At 37.5% G+C, this 21,990-nt stretch overlaps 1 protein-coding gene across 1 annotated transcript in view; it reads left to right on the top strand.

Moving 5' to 3' along the window:
- Positions 1 to 350: 350 nt before the first annotated feature.
- LIPC (lipase C, hepatic type) overlaps positions 351 to 21,990 on the top strand; it is a 39,287-nt gene continuing 17,647 nt past the window's right edge. The window contains exon 1 of the mRNA XM_053464907.1: positions 351 to 486. Coding sequence (XP_053320882.1) covers positions 366 to 486 — 121 coding nt within the window. The 5' untranslated portion in view covers positions 351 to 365. The remainder of the gene's footprint in view (positions 487 to 21,990) is intronic.

The following is a 21,990-nucleotide window of genomic DNA, read 5'->3' as shown; positions in this document are numbered from 1 at the left end:
CAGTTAAAATAAGTATGTTACAAAAACTATAGGAAAATGAGACTTAGTTTTGGTGTTTCATAACTCTTTCAGACTGAACCATTAGTCACCACACCCTAATGTTAATATGACCATGTGACTAAAGTGAATCTTTTAAAAAGCAATGACACATGTTAGCATTTCTCTGTAGCGAAGTTTGCATCCCTCAAAATTTTTGAAGGTAGTTAGAGTTTTTAGTTAAATAAAACATTTACATTTATTTATATGATACATTTATTGTAGAGAAGAAATGGCATTTTCACAAAATCAGAGGCTATTTATTTAAAGGTTAATTGTTAACATGGATTCAGTGTCCTAGCCTATGCAGTTTTCTCTTTTGTAGGTAGATGCAGGTATCTCGTTCTTATTATCAGGCCTGGCTCAACATGGGAAGAATTCAACTGCTCTCACTTTGGTTGATTTTACTGTTTGCTGGACAATTATGGGCACAAAAAACAAAGCAAATATGTAAGTAACCAAATAACTTGTGTATGAATGATATTTTAGGGATCTTGGAGAAGTTGGTAGTTCATTTTAAAAATTCCCTTTTTTGTGTTTAAACAAATATGGCATATAATTCTTTATATAATTCTTTATCTATATAAGTGTAGCCTTATTCCAATGAGCATTCTGAATATAATTAGAGTACATGAACATCTTTAATGCTTCATCTTTAACAAGAATGTCTTCAAAGTTTTACATAGCTATAATTTCCATAGGTATATTTCCCACTTATCACTTATAATTATTTTTAGGTTTACATAATGATATATTTTTGCAAGGTTAAATGTACTATGAAGATCTGTCCATTTTGAATATATATACTGTGAGAGGCATTCATGTATGGAAGAAATCAGTTTAAACAATGTGTATGCATTATATTTGAACTGCAGATGGTATTCAAAAAGGAATTTTATTTGTGATTATTCTTAAATAAGGATCACAGTTCAACAATTAACCATCATGTATTTAACATTTAGTAGTGTAAACAAAGAGAATTTAGATTTTCCTTTATATTTGTAGAAGCAAAGCTGTGGCAATGCCTACTAGAATTTAGAGTACTTTGATATGAGCTGCCAGTTCAAAAAAGAGAAATGTAATCAGCTTGTGTTTACCCATTTTAAATCATTAAAAAAAACTACAATGTTACCCATTATGGAATATATATATATATATATATATATTCCAATGCAACCATCCAAGTGCCAGCTTTTCTCCTTCGTACTGATGGCATCAGCTAAGGAAGGATTCACTTGGCTAATTACATCTCAGGAGTCCAAGAGGCACGTCACACACCTTATCACTGAACATAGTTAGAGGAGGAACAGGTGCAAGTCAAAATTAATGAGTGGTATCCGTTTATTTAGAAAATCACCACCAAAAAAACTGGGTCCTTCAAATCACTTGTATTTCTTTTTGAGTAATGTTTTCCAGTGTTTCAAGGTTTAAATAGTATTATTCAGAAACCAATCTGGCCATCCTATTTAGGTTTTTAATACAATACTTATCAGACCTCATTTTATTTTTAAAGTGAAAGAGTGTAATTCCCTCATAATAGCAGATTGACTGGACAAACATCAATATATATAGTCTGCATCTTCTGACTATTATTTTGCATTCTTGGTCCATAAGTTATTTTAAGAGATAGCAGAGGGAAATATATGAAAAAGATGAAGACACCTTAATTCCAATCATAAGGGTTAAATATTCGACTTTGACCAATAGTACTAGAGTATAGCTGAAAGATGAGAACAACAAACAAAGAATTTTGCTTACATTATACCCTTGCATAATATAGCGTTATCAGGTTTGCAGAATAAATCCCAGGAATTTAGAAGACTTTAACAAATAACAAATGTTTTCTGATAGTATGTTTTTGTTAATTTCACATTTGTTATCTTTCAGTGTTACAGTAATGTATATATTTGTAATTTTTTATGAACTAAAAGTACATATTGGAAATAAAGCACAATTGTGCAAATTACTTACCACTCCTGTAATGATACAGGAATAACATTTTATTTTATTTAAATGGGAATTTCCACCTTTACAACTTTAGCAAAAATTAATTAAAAGTATGCTTTTCATTTTTGAAATATCAAATAGTAAGGAGTTCTTTTACCAGTTAGGAGCTGAGATCCATTGCAAAAGGTAGCAAGATTGGTATAATAGATATCTGTACTGGTATTCATTCACCTGCAGGACAGTTTTTAATGATAATGAGATCTTGGGAAAACGTCATCAATGGGCTTTCCACTGCCCTGATAACACATTAGTTGGATATTTACACAGACTGCCATGGCTGCATCTAGTGAGAGTTGCAGTGTGTGTGCAGAGAACTGCGACCATTGTCTACTCCATGCTGCCCAGGGCTTGGTCTACTAGATTCTAGACCCTCCTTGCTGCCCTCTGAAACCTGTGCTCTGTAAAAACATAACTCACACTATACATGGCCGGGCTGATCATTACTAGGGATATTTGACTGAGCACAATGAACTGCTGCTGAGCGCCTCTTAAGTAAGCATAACCCCAGGACAGCTGTCCACTTTTAAAAAAAAAAAAGTTTCTAACAGTAGAAAACGTATTTAATTGTCTACTCGTGAGTGTTAGTTCTATATTTTAACAGTGCATTAATTAAATTTAGGTTTTAAAATATATAAATTTTACCCATGCTAACATTTCTACGGACCCATTGTCTTGCTGATGTTACTTCTTCTCAAGATTATAAGCTTGCGAGCAGGGCCCTCTCCACCTACTGTATCGGTTTGTCTTAGTCAATTCTCGTCTTGTCATACCCCCTGATTATATGTATTGTATGAAGCGCTGTGCAAATTGTTGGCGCTATATAAACAAAAATAATAAGAATAATAAATACTAGACATCAATATGCTATTGCATATAAATGTATCCAAGACTAGATACATTTTTTAAGTAAATAATTTGTTCTATCAATTACCCATCTAAATGTATCGTATGTTTCTTTAAATGCTTCCAGTCTTTCTGAGAAGGCATACCCAACAGGGTTTATAGATTGTGGCAAAGAATATGTATACCAAATTATGTGTGTGGTCTCTTTTTGATGATACAATCATAATTAAAAAATGTGAACTCTTGCAGGATTTTTAATGTAAATAAAAAATATTTATAACACACAAAGCATAATTGAAGTTTCAGTGCATACTTGTTAACTATTATCAATATAAGTGTATGTATTCATATATATATATATAGCCCCAAATCTAGTAATTGCTACATGAAACAACCCTTGACATATATTGCCATTACGCTATAATCAAACAGAGTTAAGTGCCAGACTTAAAAGCAAACAATGAAACAGCAGCGATCCCCGGGTCTCAAAAAGTTGGAGAGTTCCATGCATAACCATGACGTGTCATTGTACTGTGCACTCTATGAAGCAATGCCAGACATGGCCCCTGTAACCTAAGGTGACAGGTCAAAGGTTCAATACCATGCACTTTCTAGTAAATACATTTGATTTTGCAGGTGCTTTAGTGTGTTACAAAATGTATAGTGTGTGGCCACTTGTATCCAGCAGTCGGCCAGTTCCTGTTATTTACCAGCCCTGGCCTTAAAGTACCAGGGCCATTCTTCATCGCCAGCCCTTTCCTGCTTGCACTGCAGTACCACTGCAAAGCTTAATGAGAATGTTCCTGCTTGTAATTCACATCTTGTGTGGCTGTCTGCATGCAAATCTGACATCATGTTTCCTCTTTTAATTTATGAATGTGACATCATGCCTCCACCATCTCAGAGGTAATTATCATTAAGCACATGCTGCCAGGCATAATAAAGTTTAATGTTATGTATCTCAATAAATTGTTGTTAGCTTTGTGAGAAAACATTTTGAAAATGCTATTAAAATTGCAAGTGCAGTACAAATGAAAGGTATCATATCTTGCTACATGCTTTTGATTATAGACATGTTCTATTATAGGATTTAATTTAACATCTAGATTTGCTCCAGAAATCACACAATAAATAAATGATGACAATAATCAGTCTATAGTAGGTTGATAAGCACAAACAATATTAAAATGTATAGAATGTGCATGTCATATGACCTGTTACAGGAAACACCACCCCATACTTACATACAGTACATTGGATGCCCATTCATTTGCTTTGCAATTACAGTATGCATCTAATCACTGGTGATGTTCTTTAAGGTAAAGGTGTGCAAGCCGGCTGTATGGTGGCAGATACAAAGTTGGAGCACCGCTCCTGCTCACCAAGACCATGCACAAACTGAGCTGGCTGCCCTCCAGTGACACAGCATACAATAATGGATGGGATGTATTCAGGGCCAGCCCAAGACATAATGCCGCCTGGGGCGAAGTTTAAAATGCCACCCCCCCTTGCTGACGTCATTATCTACCCTTCCTCTCCCTCCCTATTATCTACCCTACCCCCCCTTTGTACTTCACTTACCTTTCAGCAGTCCTGCGGTGAGTCTCCCTGCTCTGCCACGGTGCACGCTGCTTTACTGCTGAGCACCGGAAATGACGTCATATTCCGGCACTCAGCATTACAAGCCGGCACCGAGACCGTGCTAGAGGGCTCGCATAAACTTGAGAGCGAGTACTGACAACTCAGTACCAACCACTCGTTGCCCATCTCTCTCCTCCACTTAAAAAAAAAAAAGGCGCTTGGGGCGGCAAAGTGCCGCCTCTTCAAAAGTGCCGCCTGGGTCAATTGCCCCACTCTGCTCCATGGTAGGGCCGGCCCTGGATGTATTACTTTCAGCCACCTTTCTTGTCCAGACCTCCAAATGGGTTTACCAAGGGTGAAATCTAAAATACCCCATAACAGGACATAAAACTAATTGTATATTATCACAGACACATCACACAAAATAAAGAACAGCTTAGAAATCTTCAGTCTAAATTGTTACTTTTAATTTTGGCAATTAACAAGCCCAGGGTTGAATTTTACTCCAGGCACCCTTAAGCGCCAACTTACTGTCTGAAAGAAATTAAATGGCTTTCTAAGAAAGACCTAGATCTAGCACAGGAAGAGAATGGCTACAAAGCAGACATGGGTAGGTCAAAGTGGATTGAAGCCATCCCTCTTTTGTCTCCAGTGATTCTCCTAAAATAATGGTGCGTTGGATAAAGGGCTTGTCTACTATGGAAACTGGCCATGACTGAAACATGACGTATGAAAATTCATATGTAGGCAAAACCAGTTAAAGTTGCCTTTTTATTATATTTGCTTATAATTAAGTAATTAAAATGTACCATATAAAATAAGTGGGTGTGTTCTGCTGATAAATATGAAATAAACACTATTATCCAGCCTACATATATACATTGATCAGCCATAACATTATTACCACCTGCCTAATATTGTGTTGGTCCCCCTTTTGCAGCCAAAACAGCCATGATCCATTGAGGTGTCTGGTACTTTAGCAGCAGATCCTTTAAGTCCTGTAAGTTGCGAGGTTTGGCCTCCATGGATGGATCTTGGTGCCATGAGTTCTCCATGTGCTCACGTGTACATTATAGGCGATTTCGGCAGTGAAAAGGGGTCAGAATGGACACCTTGACTGGTCGGCGGCTACACAGCCCCATATGCAACAAACGCTGATGCACTGTGTGTTCTGACACATTTCTATCAGAACCAGCATTACCATTTTCAGCAATGGGCCAGCCTTCACCCCTCCCCCTCACAAATGAGGTTTGGCTGCCCATGATCCTGTTGCTGGTTTACCAATTTTCCACTTGGACCACTTTACTGACCGCTGCAGACCAGGAACACCCTCAAGAGCTGCAGTTTTGGAGATGCTCTGACCCAGTCGTCTAGCTATCACAATTTTTCCCTTGTCAAAGTCACTCCTTAAGTCAGATCCTGACTTAACAAGATTATCAGTGTTATTCACTTCACCTGAAGTGGTCATAATGTTATGGCTGATTGGTGTATAGTCATTTTGTTCCCTGGAAAACACTGCAAGCTCATTTTGTGACAAGAATTAACAAGTGCAATGTGAACCACTGACCCCTCATTCACTGGACAATTATGATAATTATTTTATTGGTAATAAAACATGGGTACAAACTGCTATGGCAATTAAAGTAACAATATTCTGTCTTGATAGGTGTCTGACTCACACTGATAAAATATACTTAGCAAATGGAGGACTTCTTGCAAACAAATTGCTTCACTTAAAAATACATTTGTGAAATTCCTATGTATTTGGAAAGACTGAGCCCCCTTTGGGATATAATTAAAGAAACATTAAGAATTAACTCTTACTTAACTTTTTGCAAAAGTAACATTATTCAGATTTCAATTTATACATTTACTGTAATTATTCACATTTCTTAAATTTCTAGTGGTGCTTCAGCACCACGCATAATGCAGCACACCAAAAATAAACTATTGTTTTTCTACAATCCCTATATGCATTTATGTATGTGGTTATATAGAATTATTTCATAAACTTGTGTTTTTTCAGTTAATGTAAAAGTAATTACTCAAGTTATGCTATAGGAAATTACACTCTGCACACATACATAAAATGTTCTGTCCAATGACTGATCACATATTATTCTGCATGAACATATAGACCAGGGACATCCAACCTGCGGCCCTCCATCTCCTATCCTCCTCAGCCAACCCCTTAGCTGAAAGAGCATTATGGGAGATGTAGTGCTGCAGCAGCTGGAGGGCCGCAGGTTGGACGCCCCTGATATAGACTGTATATACACTGCTTCATGAAGATAGATGTATACATTATATACACTGCACAGTATAGATATAAAGGCTGATCATTATACCTCAGAACTTTATGGCTCCGCCTGCCATGGAGCCCTCCCTTGCGGGCTATGGACAGGAGGTCCTTTTAACACCAGTAGGAGGTCCTGCTGATTCCACAGTGGGAGGTCCCGCTGACATCAGTGGGGCAGTCTGGTGATGTTGGTCCTGCTGACGTCGGTGGGCAAGTCCCCTGATGTTGAGGGGCAGTTGTTTAACTGGGAAAGGGGAGGGGAGACAGGCACTGCTCCAGCGACCTGGAGTTTTCTTGTGGTGACCCAGAGAAGTGACGCTGATCATATTGTCCATACCAGACAGCCACTGCCAGCAGTAGTCCCATGAACTGTGAGACTGTAGCTGGCACAGATCAGCAGGATTAGCACCCTTGGCCTCTAAGCCTGCTAAGCAGGGACACTGGCATCAAATGTCATATTCTAGATTTCTGGATCACATATAACTTAATCAGATAAAACACAGAAACATTTACTACACTTTGTCTGTTAAACACAGAAACAGTTAATAGCCGTTGTCTGTTGGTATGGCAGTAAGCTGTCAGTGTCACAGCTGTCAGTGTCACGTGACATGAATAGTTTGAGCATTGAACATAGCATTAAACATAACAGATATATCATATTCTGCAGGCTAGGTGCAGTTGTGTGAAAACGAAAGTACACCCTCTTCGAATTCTTTGGTTTTACAAATCAGGACATAATAACAATCATCTGTTCCTTAGCAGGTCTTAAAGTTAGGTAAATACAACGTCAGATGAACAACAACACATGACATATGTCACCGTGTCATGATTTAGTAATCAAAAATAAAGTAAAAATGGAGAAGCCATGAGTGAAAAACTAAATACACCCTTACTGCTTCCATAGGAATTAGGATGCCCAGTAGCAGACAATTTAAAGCCAAAGTTTTATCACTTTGCTGGTCTCGAGCATTCAGGTGTGTGTTAACACAATGCCAAGGAGGAATGACAACAGCAATGATGTGAGAGAAGCAATTGTAGCAGCCCATCAGTCTGGGAAGTTATAAGGTCATTTCCAAACAATTTAAAGTCCATCATTCTACAGAGAGAAAGATTATTCAAAAGCGGAAAGCATTCAAGACATTTACCAATTTTTCCGGTAGTGCACGTGCCATTGCCTTGCAGTCATTTAGTTGACCATGGACTCCAATATAAAAAAGTGTGGCCAAAATTTCTCCACAACAATATGAGAGATTGATAAAGTCATATAGAAAGTTATTACTTCAAGTTATTGTTGCTAAAGGTGGTTCCACAATATTTACCTATTACCTATGTTTGAGTTTGGGAAGGGGGCACTGGTGGATTCCTCGAGAGAGTCCCTTCTTATGTCTAAGTAACCCTGTGCTCATAGGGGAAACCGCGTCTGAGCCATCCTATGAGCTAGCCTAACTCGGTGGTAGTTACAGAGAGGGAGATCGTTTTGGTTTTATTACCAATCTTTAGGACTGGGGTTTACCCAGCCGCTGCTATGTTGCTCAGGGTCCTGACGTTGGATAATGTCGCTTTTTAGACCATAACATCATTGGGACCTGAGCTATCCATTGATATCCCAGGATTGGTGCCGCTCCCTCGAGATCACCCCAAAATAGTAACTCTTTTTCAGGTGGGCATTGCTGGACATAGAACTGCATGGAGGTGGCAGGCTGTCTGGTAGTTAATGGGATTAAACCCCTAATCCTATAATGTTTGGTTTATAAATATCTGTTCTGTCTTCAAACAGGGGTGATCTGTTTCCCCGCTACAAAGTCTCGGCTAGTTCTTATGAAGGGTTAATCCCGTGAGCAATTGAGCATTCACGGCAAGGAGGGTTTCTACAGCGGAACTACTCTGAGTACGGGTCTCCGTCACAGTCATCTTATTGATAATTAAAAGATGAGCTTGGGCCTAAAAGGGGAGATATGTTATCTTTCTATAGTCTATTTGCCCCTTAGCCAATGTCTCCACACCTTAATGTACTAGATACCTTTAAATAAAATAAAAAGCTGTTAATAATTAAAAAAGACAAGATCAGATGGTGTCAGTAGAATAGCTCAGGATGTTGCTTTAAATGTAACTTCAAGCCTATATTTCAAAGATGGATGTTCATGTTCTGCATCTTTCACTAAACTGTAACTGCATCACCTTGTGTGTAAAAGGATTTACATCAGGATTTAATATAGTCTAACAGGAGTTTTATGTGTTTTCTGCTGCATCCCCTTCAGGTAATTATAAAGCTGAGGAAAAGGCCCGCAGCATGTGTTGTTTGCTACATATGAAGGTAGTGGAGCGTTTAATTGGATATTATAAATGCACATTAAGTATGCCCTTTCCTTTAAGACATGCCACAATCAAAGATTTCAAAAGTACAATATCCCCCTCATATTAACCATGGGCTTAATCAGAATTTGCAAAAAGGCTGTGAAGTTATATTAGATTTCTATTAGGCTTATTTCCACGTGCTGTATTATGGTTATTGAAGAAATTATTGTAACAAATCACTTCTGCATTTCCAATTAATTTGCTACCATGTGTGTATTTTTTCATTATTTAGGGACATTTGAATTTTACTGAAAAAATGTTTGGGCAGAAGGTGGATTTAAAGCAGAAGCCACTTCAAGAAACATAATTTTAATTTAATTATTTATCTATTTATTTTCTGATAGAGAAAAGCATATAAACTCTATCTGCAAAATATATATATATTTTAAATGTTCGCTCTAATAACATGCCCTGTTTGCAAGACAAGGTGGTTACTTTTGCTTAAAGTATGATCTAGCTTACTTTTTAAGTATGCTATTCAATGTGGCCATTAATCAACAAAGCTTCTTGTATGCAGTGCAGCTTCATTACAAACTCAATGACCAAATAACATATACATGATAGAAAGCAGCGCTCTTCCCTTGTAAGTCAAGGTGAGTCTCCCCTTGTGTTTCCTAAATCAGTAACCACAACTGTGTTGCACATCAAACATCTTCTGTGCCAGTAGATCTGATTTCTTTATCATTCAAGCATAGCAGGTTGCAGATGGATATTTAGCTTTAATAAATTAAATCATTCAAATTATACCCTGCTCTGTGTGGGTGTAAATTCTGAAATTACACAATGCTCAGAGAAACCGTTGATCACATATACAGTTAAGAGCCTATATAAATATGATCACGCTAAAAAGAAGAAATAAATGGTATCTGCACAAGAGAAAGTATAACCAATCAGACTGCACAGTATCTCACAAAAGTTAGTACACCCCTCACATTTTTGTAAATGTTTCATTATATCTTTTCATGCGACAACACTGTAGAAATGACACTCTGCTACAATGTAACACATCTGGCTAGGTAAACCCTCCCAATGCCCAACCCTGGCGTTAGCCCAACACACCCTCATGCAGACCCCTCCCCAGCAAGGGCAAATGGGTAACTGAGCCCAATTTGGACATTTCCACTTAGGGGTGTACTCACTTTTGTTGCCAAGACATTAATGGCTGTGTTTTGAGTTATTTTGATGGGAAACCCAAATTTACACTGTTATACAGGCTGTACACTCACTACTTTACATTGTAGCAGAGTGTCATTTCTTTAGTGTTGTCACATGAAAAGATATAATAAAATATTTACAAAAATGTGAGGGGTGTACTCACTTTTGTGAGATACTGTTATGTTAAAAAGCAGGGGTGCACAATTTCAACCATTAGGGCCACAAACAAGGCCACAATTTGTTAATATCCCAGCTTGAGGGCAGACAACTCAAGTCATCAATTTTTGTTTTCAGGAAAGGGTACACAAGATTCCTGGCCCGTTTGTGTCCCACAAAGGCTGGAGATGTGCACCCCTGCTTTAAAGTAAGTTTTTTTAGCTTGGTTACTTAGCCATGTCATGACTGCTTACGCCTATAGCATCCATACAGATATCAGTGAAATAGCTGTACTCTTCCTCAATAAGACGAATGCAAATATGTGGGCAAGATTTAAGAGGAATTAAGAGGATGGGCTAACAATAAAAAACGGAAATAATTGAACCCGATCCACAAATGTTATAGTGCAATTATTGTGTACCGCATATTGGTGGGGCTCTAGCCCCATATTTTGAATATGTTTAGCCACATTTAATAAATTCCCGCAATACCACAATCACATTTCCACCACAAACTCAAGCACAGAGGTGACCACGCAAAATCAGCCTAATGCAGACAGTATTATCAGAAAATAACTCAAACTGAAATATTCATCCCATTTTTTAGCCACATACATCACACACACAAATGATAAGTCACAAATCCGAATATATACACATCTATTAGCACAACATTTGATAAAACTAGTGTGTATTCAAGTGAGCATGCATTTTAGAGGTATGGGTGTCCAGAAGGGTGGAATTCAAATCGGCCCAATGGAGCAGAAGCAGGGGAGGGAGAAACAGTCGATTGTTTGGAGTAGGTTTGCTAGGCATGGAGGTAGAAAAAACACCTGGCAGTCAGCAAAAATGTTATTCTGTACACACCTCTTCTGTCAGAGTGGTTTTGTTTGATCTCCTCTGCTCCCTTTAGCTGATCTTTTCCTCCTCGCTGTTTCTTCATAGACACAGACTTCCCCTGAACAGAGACACAATTTGCAAGCTGTATACACAATGTAGTTTTATTTCAGTGTATTGCAGCAAGGGATAGTTAATAGTCCCCATGACTCTCAGTCAGTCTAGTATGTTAAGCACCATGAGAAAGTGAGAACAACTGGATTGTCAAAGGTTAGGTTTTTAGCAATACCTCAGTATGTACGTAGCACAACATTAACTTTTTTTTTACTGCAACTCCCAGGATGTTGCGCCAGTAATAGTAGCTGGTAAAATTATCTAAAATCACATGCAATAACAAACTGGTACAAAAGAGGAAGAGGACCCTGCTCTTGCAATCTTACAATCTAAACTGGGGTATTTGTGGCTAATCTTTACCACCCCAGGTTTTATAAACTAAAGTTCTCATATTGTACAGGTACATGCTGGTTAGTTAGCTACTACGATGGCCGTATCATTTTTCCTATTAATGGGTAACTAACATCTGCCATTTAATGACAAAAGTATTTTATTAATTCACTTGGATCTCATGAAAGGCCACGACTTTTAAGAATCTCTCATTCACAGGATTTTTTGTGCATCTGGTAGATGAAGACAGCAGACAGAAGACATAAGAATTATTGTAATATTATTGTGTTGATAAAAGTGGATATTCATCTTCTGTTACCTATGTAATGGGAAAAGTTATGATGGAATAATCAGCATACTCATCTACTTATCTGATAGCCCTTAGTCCTTAATTTAGGCAATATTTAAGGCAGACATAAATGCATGTTAATACAAACATATTTATAAATTCACTGTACAGATTTGCAGGGTATGGGGACGATGGCAACTATTGAATCCTTGATAAATCATTAATAAATCAATGGTTTGTTCACAACTTCACGTAAGGGTGTTGAGAAACATTGTAAAAATAAAAGATCTCAGAAATGGGAAGATGATCAATTTGAACATGAGTATATGAAGGTCACTTGAGAATAATGAGCCAATAGGGTCTGTGTGCACCAGAGCTTGGAGAGAACAAAACACCATATATCATTGGAGTAGGATATTTTTGCCTGAGAAACTGAGGTATGGGAGAAAATTGGTTATGTTCTAGCTGTTGCTTATCTTTATATCACAAGGGTTGTACACATTCCCACGCTGGAGATCTATCAAACATTTTGTATTCTCAGGAGCAGGAATGCAGAGTTGAAAAAAAAATGATGAATGACAAAAAAACCTGATAAGGAAAAAATATTACCTAGGAAATTATGGACTAAGACCATTGAATTTATTCCATCTGACCCATTAAACAGGATTATTTCTGTAGGTAGCACCTGTGACTCCATAGCAAAAAGTGTAACACTATAGATCAATGTGCTCTCTGTCTGAACTACCACTAGTAACAGATTCATTTTTTAACACTTAGCGAAAATACTGTATATATTTAATTACAAACTAGATGGGCCATTGGGTTATTTTTCTGTTATTGCATCTATGTTTCTGTTTTACAGCCAAGTAGCGATATTGAACAGATCTTCAGCAGCTCACAATTTTCAAATTACTCTTGGAGATATTGAATCGCAGCAGAATAGTGTTTCACCCTGGATGAATTATTATATATTATAGATACAGTCTTTAGTGGAAGCTCATGTTGTCTATTGGGTCAACAGTGAAAAAATATGTAGAGTCGCATACACTTTTAGGATCTCATGTGCCTCTTATTTAGATTTGCTTTTATACCAAGCAGCACAGATTATTAAAATAGCTTACCATGTAAAGGCCACCAGTCACTGCACTCCCTCCCAATCTGTCCCAAAAGCTTAAATATCCTGTAAAATAATGGAATATTGTTCAACCGGTTTATGGACAAATGTTTGTCTACTTCCTAAAAACATTGATTATTTCTTATATAAAATATTATAGATCAAACTAAATATTTCAATATCTGAGCCAACAAAACATAGAAACAGGATTTGATGTCGCATAAGAGCTGTCATCATGTCTGCTAATTTTTCCTGATGTATAGACTAGGACCTTATTAAATCCTTGGTCTTGTCACAGATTCCATGCATGTTTACATTTTCTCACTTTATTTGCCACCATGACTTCTGATGGGACACTGTTTAACTTCATTACATTACATCTGGCAGCAATGTGATTCACCATGAGGCCCTTTTGAGCTGGTTTGAGAGATCAGTGATCTTCCCAACCAAGTCTGGAGGCTGCAGCTGCTGATTGGGCAGGCTGTGCGCCCCCTTGCAGCTGTGCGCCCAAGACGAGTGCCTCCCTCACCTCATCCTTCCTACGGCCCTGCATTTACTATTTTAATAGTAGTCTGCTTACCTTTAAGCTCTCAAGTCCCTCACTTCTGCTGTCTCTGACAGAACAGTGCCCCAATGCTATAATCTGCCTTAGGAGTTGTATGTCCCAAGTACCGTATTTGCTCGATTATAAGACGAGGTTTTTTCAGAGCAAATGCTCTGAAAAATACCCCTTGTCTTGTAATCGGGGTCGTCTTCTAATCAGACCTCAAACAGAGGTCTGACTATGAGACTAAGATCCAGATTCCCTGCAGCGCTGCAGGGAATCTGGATCCTCCGGTCTGGTAACCTCAGCTGCTATCGGGTGTCTATCAGCGAGCGCCGTGAAAGCACGGGCAGCAGCGTACCTTTATCTGCATAGCGTACTCTCAGCATGGGGAACGCCTCCTCCGCGTCGCGATAGCCCGCCCACTGCCGGGGAGCAGAGCCGGTTGAGGGAAATCATTGATCTTGGCACGGCACTCCAGAAGCAAGACCTCGTGGGACCCGGGGGGCACTGTGTCGTCCCAAAGTCAAAGGCGGATCCGGTAGATTTACCGCTTTAATTTTTTTGAGGAGGCGGGGCCTAGCGGGGTCACACCGCGTCATGCTGTAATGCCGTGGGAGCCGCAGTATACTAAGCGCCTGCTGAGCCATCGCGGTGAGTGCTTTAGTTACTTGAGTGCTTGAGTCTTGGTTTGGAAGTGTGTCTGAGTGGGTATATTAGTGTCTGGGTATGTGTGTCACAGTGGGTATGTAAGTGTCTTGGTGGGTAAGTGGGTAGATTAGTGTCTGGGTGTCTAAGTGTCCTCCTATATGCCACTCTGCCTCTAGAAATGCCTTATACCCCCTATTTCCACTCTGTCTCATGATATGCCTTTTAACCCCCCAGAGTGGCATATAGGGGGTTAAAAGGCATATCATGGGCAGAGTGGCATATAGGAGGGTAAAAAGCATATCAGGGAGGCAGAGTGGCATATAGGGGGTTAAAAGGCATATCATGGGCAGAGTGGCATATAGGAGGGTAAAAAGCATATCAGGGAGGCAGAGTGGCATATAGGGGGTATAAGACATTTCTGGGGGGCAGATGTGCATAACTGGGGGGCAGATGTGCATAACTGGGGGGGCAGGTTGGCAAATTAAAGGACATGAAACAAAAAATATTTTACTCAATCATAGCTTTTATTCAATATGAAAAAATAGTTTACATGAATTAATATTTACTGGTAAAACTTTTTTTCCTATAGGGTCATCTTATAATCAGGCTTTTTCTTTTTTTCCTAAATTAATATTCAGATTTTGGGGGGTCGTCTTATAAACAGGGTCGTCTTATAATCGAGCAAATACGGTACATTACTTTACATTTGCCAATATTAAACTGCGGCTGCCACACTTGCACGTAACTTAAACTCTTCTAATTGGTTTAAGTTACTTGCCATTTGGCTTGTTCTACCAGGAATGTCTACCTTTTTTCAGGTCTTTGAATTGGTCTAGACTACTATCAGTACAGTGTTTTCTGAATAATACATTTCTCAATAAATTTGTTTAAATTGCGATTAACATGCAAAGTAGGGGCCTATTTTATTACTTCAATCAGCCAGTCAGTGGTGAGAATCATTGGACCACGGAGGAGCAGTGGATTTATTTATTACTCATTACATTACATTATTTATTTATAAAGCACCTGCAGATTCCGCAGCGCTGTTACAATCAGTAGAACAATTTATAAACACACAAAATAACACATACAATAACAAACTGGTGCAAAGGAGAAGATATGCATTTCTTGGTGTTGCTGTCTGACATTATATTGTCCCTTTAACACCAACATATACTGAGCCGCCTAACCATCCTAATTTAAATATATTAAGAAGTTTCTGGTAGTGTTTATTAAACCATTGGCATTAAAAGAAGCAAAGTTGATCTTTGTGAGCAAGGCATTTTGTTAAATTTTTACATCTTCCATCCAACCATTCTGGCAAGTCATGTGTTTATAATTCTGGATAAGTCACAAATCAGATGCTAATCCCTGAATGAAGGTAACAAGAGCTTAACTGTAAGAAGCAATTAGCAGGCTGTCAGTAATGAGTCTAAGTAGAAAAACATTTATTTCCAGGTCACTGGAACTATTTGCGTGTGCAACATGAATAAATGTCAAAGCATAATATGGAAAATTTAGTTCAATGACTGCAGCTCTTAGACTAATATCTATGTATATATATACATTTATATATAAAGAGATAGAGAGATAATTTTACACAAGGATGCTTAAAGCATTTCAAAAAACACCCCTCATAGACTGCAACAATAAATGGAAAAATAATAATAATAATAATAACATAGATACAAGACATACCGTATTTGCTCGATTATAAGACAAGGTTTTTTTCAGAGCAAATGCTCTGAAAAATACCCCTCTTCTTATAATCAGGGTCGTCTTATAATCAGACCTCAAATAGAGGTCTCACTATGAGACTAAGATCCAGATCCCCCGCAGCGCTGCAGGGGACCTGGATCCTCCTGTCTTATGCCCCCATTTAACACCCCCCAAAACTTACTGGTGCTTCTGACTCCCTGGTATGTAGTCGGGGCAGCAGGCACGTGATTCGCGTAGGCAGCTTCCGCTGCAGCCGGAAGGAGGTGCCGTTAGAAGCGGGGGTTGTCTGCCTCCATGGCATAGACCTCGCAAGCCTGGGGGCAGATGTGCATAACTGGGGGGCAGGTTGGAAAATAACATGAATAACATGAATTAACATTTACTAGTTAAACTTTTTTCCTATAGGGTTGTCTTATATTCAGGCTTTTTCTTTTTTTCCTAAATTAATATTCAGATTTTGGGGGTGTTGTCTTATAATCGAGCAAATACGGTACTTTGGGGGAAAAAAACTGTACTCTACTTTGGAAGGCAACCCTATAAAATAAAGAAAATGTGAAATTATAGGTACTTTGTTAGACACTATTAACTGTAATTATATTGGAGCTCTTTACTATCATTATAATTACATTTAACATTTTGCTTTGTTTTAGAATGTTCTCTTTTCTTTCATTACAACTGTTAGCACGTAACATATAAAATAAAAGTTTTATTAATCACAAAACAGTTCCATTAAAGATTAATAAAAAAAAAAAAAAAAGAGAGAGAGAGATGGTGCCTACTTCAAAGTTCCTTTTTTCTCTATTATTGTTTTCTTTAAAAGTGTGCATAATATTGATCGGCGGTGCCTATTGTGTAAATTGCTATAAATATCAATAGCTGTATTTCATAAGCTGGCACATTTAAGGGATACGTGTGACTTATTGTAAGTTGATTCCACCTCAAAGCTAAACTACTGATATAACAACATCACACCAGCATGCAAATTAAAATCGTATAATAGCATTGTATTATCATTAGAATGCCAAATATGCATAAACCATTAATGATCATTCTGAGAATTGTGAACAGTATAGTTCTACTATGTATTTAAAAGGGGAGAGCAAAACCACTTCTAATATAGACTGCTTTAAGAGGAAGCAACGTTAGTAGTAGGGAAAGTTGAGATATATTTTAAGTTAACCGGCAGGTTATTACAATATTATAATAATATGATTTGCAACAGGCATCTATAGATATTTGAATGTGCCAAATTTGGTGAACAAACAATTCTGACAAACAGATCTCTAGGGAGCTGGGGCCTCTTATTCTTATGAATATCTACCAGTTGAACCCCTATCATTTTTGTATTATTACCCAATTCATTGCATCTCCCCTTTTATTGTACTGCAAACTTTAAAGTACTACATTCACCTATTGGCTCTATATTAATAAAATTACGTACACTTTTTTATAAACATTTGGGGTCTAAAAACTGGGTATGTCTTATACAGTGGGACCTGCTGCTTACCTCTGTGTTGCTCTGAAGCGTTTCTTGTTCCATCGAGGCGACACAGGAACCCAGTGGAGTCACGTGAATGTACCTCACATGACTCTGCTCCGTTCCTGTTCCTGTTCAAGCAACGCATAGGGAAACAGCTAGCGGTACCAGAAGATCTGCAGTTCAGGTAAGGGTGGGGGAGTAAATGAATGAATATATGTGTGTGTGTGTGTGATAGCATGGATGCGTGTGTAAGGGGCACACGGAGGCTCAAAGTGATCAGCATCTACTGGCTGTCTGAGCATGATAGGAGTGTGATTGCTAACAATTGCTAGCAGCTAACATCACACTCATATCATGCCCAGGCAGCCAGTACAATAACTTTATGTAATATATATTTTTTTTAATTTCGGGCCCCAAAATTAAGGAGCGTCTTATACATGGGGAAATACGGTATTTACATGTAGTTAATTTTCACTGCCCGTCCTAACATTAACAGGGTTTTCAGAGAAGCAAAACAGACATCATCAACAGGCTAGAATACATTATGGAAAAGGTAGAGGTGGGTGTTACTGCCCCAATTTAGACCTTTAGACACATAGAGATGGTTTTGATCCATAATAGAGAATATAGCCCCCCAATGAGGGTACTTTGGCCTAATATAGCCTATATGCTATGGCTCAGTGGAAGTTAGTATATAAAGTAGGTGGGAGGTCATGCCGCAATGCAACATCTCCAAAAGCAGTGAATACCTAAAGAAAATGTTAACTGTACAGATCAAATGATACTAGGATTACATCCGTAAACTCAGTCCTATATCCTCCAAGGTGGTTACAATCTTAATTTTATTTATCATGGTTATATATCATTTGACTGGATATGGTGGATATATCTCTCACATCTGCTAATTTGATGTGATTTCTGTGATCTCCTTTTTCATCTGTTCAGTGTTCCCAGGAGTTCCAATTTACATCTGTTGTCACATATAATCTACTACATTTACTTCTAACGTCTTTGTCTGCCACATGCAAGCTATATGAGGAAGTGATAAAAGTATGCTACTGTTACCTGGATTTGCTACCATTTATATGAGAAGCTTAGGGCTACAACAGCTGTTTCTTAAGTGGCATAACGTCCTTGTTGCCTTTCCTACCAAAACATGTATTTCTCTTTGGACTTCTTGTCTATTACAATTTGGCAGTGACGATGCAAATTAAATCTTCTGATTTTTACAGATGCGACATACCCTAGTTTGATGCACATGTTGCACACAGAGAAGAGTAGATAATTAAACAAGAGTTGTACCTGATTGTGAAAAGACTTATGTACTAATCCTTCTATAATTGTTACCAGGAGATAAAGGGGTATGCTGATATGAAAGTAGCTTTTCATTTATTTTTAGCTGAAAAGCTTCACGTCTAGGGAAGATGACAAATATGTATTTCCGGTATGATCTGTCATAACAAGTTTTATATGTACTATATGTAAGAGGCAATTTTTATTGCTTGGTAGGTACATGATAGTTAGCAAGTCAAGAGCTGCAGATCTTCTTTGCACAGCATTTAATCCAATGGCAGCACTTTGTGAAATTTGCTTGGTATAAAGGGCAGACTTGGGTGTCAGGAACGGCAAATGGGAGGGCTATAATACATTTGCAGAACATAACAATCAGCAAAATAATATGCTAACATTTTTTGCTATATATCCTAATCATTTATTATAGTAAATTGCTGGGGGGGGTTTGTTGTTTTTTTAATGCGGGGGGGGTCATATTTTCACATCAAAGAAATAATTTTCTTAAGACCTTAAGGAGTTTTTCCAGTCCTAATACAAAATTATTGAAATACAGCCACTGTGGCTTCTAAACCAACGAAGCATGCCCGCTTCTGAAAAGATAACATTTCTAGCATACTTATAATTAATTGATAAAACTTGGAAGGTTTCTCAGAACATATCTTCCTTGGAACAAAAGATAAGGGAGATCTAGTATAATGAGCTACCATGAGAAAAAAAAGAAGTAAAATCACATTAAAAAAAAACACTATAGAAGTTAATTTTTCTGCAGCATTTCCATTTATTAACATCTGATTCAAAAATTCTGCATAGCTTTTATGTTATTATAATATACACATTCAAATGGATCAATATTTTGAATTTTAGCAGTTTCTGCTTATTCCTTTTTTCAATGGGGTAAATTATGTTTGCTTTTAATGGTGATCAAATGGAGCAACATAAGGATGTGTACCTACATTGGTGCCATTTCTTACACCTTTTCCTACATCAGTCCAATTGTGTAGAGATTTACAATATTGTACTTTTATATATATGGATCGGGATGTCCAGCAAGCTCATACAGGTGTGATGGTCTACATATAGAGTATTTTTTACCAAAGTTTTTGTTTGTTTTCCCTTAGCCAATTTATAGCATTTGTTGGAGTACTAGGTGTATTTTTGTTTCTTGCACCACCCAGGGTTAAAATGCCTGGATTTCCCTGTTCATTCTACTAGTTTATTCAATTTATCTGCATAAGGAGTAAACAGCTGTTCAGCTATACAGTGTGACTGGCTGTGTTTGTTCATGTGGGAAGGAAAGAATTTTAGCAACAGAGCAGGTTGTTTTATGTTTTAAACTTGCAATATGCGGCATAGCAATTAAACAAGCAGTCTAATGAAGTGTTTAATGCATGGTTAATCATTTGAAATTAATGAAAATTAACGTAGGACTACACTACTAAGGAGCTGGGATCTAGGGATTTGTGTTTATGATGGAAAGGCACATGTCCTATATATATATCTGCAATAAAGGTTGTATTAGTGGGAGACTAACACTCTTATGTCCCTAATCAATAAGAACACCAGACAGAAGACTGGGCAATAAAATACATTTTATTTAATATTATACATTTCAAACATTTTGGTTGAATTTCTTCCACCATACAACATGGCCCCTATTCTTACCGGATTCTTCATTTTATTCAATAAGGAATGTAATATCTGCTTTGTAATAAATGTAATAATGTATCATTTTAGTTGTACCATTTCATATTAAGGTATTAAGATTTAGGGTAGGTAGAATACCAAAATTCACTAGTCTCCGACTAATTATGACTGTCCCTGTTACACCCTGATATTGACAAACGACGATTACCTTATATTCTAAAGATATTTTGGTTATTGATGGGCATAAAAATTCCACCAATTTGTCCTAATCATCTAGTTTACTACTGAGACAAGGAGGTCTGTGTTTTTTCTTGCTGATTTCGTTTCTCCACATATATATCTCATGTGTGTTTTGACTGTGTTAGAGGGGCTTTGGATGCAACCTAAAGATTACATCCAAAGCAGACATTCTTCTGTCCCATCCAATAGGTGCTCTGGCCAGGAGCTGGGATAGATCACTTTGGATCACATTGGGTGGCTTTTCATCAAACAACTACTGGGAAATTTTTACTTCTGCTTAGCAATTAACTTAACAGAAAAATAATTATTTGTAGAAAAAATAATATTGTGATATCATATCTGCATATATGTAAATAAGGTGCCCAGATATCTTAGTGAACATTCCCAGTACTAGAGATGCCTATGATATATAGTGTATAAATGAGTGACCAAAACTCATTTGAGAGTAAAATAATTAATGATTGCTCATATAAAACGAGATAATAAATAATTAAAAATGCAAACATGTGCTCGCGAACAAGCACTAAAGAGTGTGTATATTCTAACTTCTGCAGAAACAATGAAATCTCCTAAACAATGAGTGTAAAACTGAGAATTAAGCGAAACTGAGAATTAAGCAAAAAAAAACTTATTTTCTTACCATGCACCTATTGAACGGATGATCCAAATATGCACACAATATCATTATACTAAGCACTAGATTAGTCTTATGGGCCAATTATATGAATGACAGTAAACAAAATTACAATTTCATTATCACCCAAGTAGTATCTGGGGGGGTTTTCAGAAGCGTAAATTACTGCAAAAATAGTTCTTTATCTTTGCTGAGTAGAATCTATGTATTTAAATTGATCTACTTTCCACTATCCATTACAGATCCTACCCCTACTTATTCACTGTATGATAAAGGTTGGTCAAATGCTGAGGGTATTTTTATTGAGTTTTCAAATAGAAACAAGTAAACCAAGGTACAGCGGAATAAAGAACAGATTGCATTTCGTATTGACCTTTTTCCCCAGTAACATCTCCCTAGATACAACAATCATACGAAAAACACTGTGATACAAGCTGATGGTATTTTTAAGAAATAAAACAAAACATAGGATTTCCTTGAATTGTCTACAGCAGGAAAATCCCCAGTTTGGGTAGGACACCCCTAATATTAGAGATTATAACTTGGATTACCTATATAAAAAAAAAGTAATGGAATGGATCTTGGCCACTACGTGATATGGGAACCCTATGTTAGACTAACAATTCTTCCCCACTATTCTCTTCCAAACCTGTTTCAGAAATAGCCCTTA

The sequence above is a fragment of the Spea bombifrons genome, chromosome 4 (genome assembly GCF_027358695.1).
Source record: "Spea bombifrons isolate aSpeBom1 chromosome 4, aSpeBom1.2.pri, whole genome shotgun sequence".
Classification (NCBI taxonomy): Eukaryota; Metazoa; Chordata; class Amphibia; order Anura; family Pelobatidae; genus Spea; species Spea bombifrons.
Note: the sequence above shows the minus strand (reverse complement) of the source record. Positions and strands in the feature narration are given on the sequence as shown.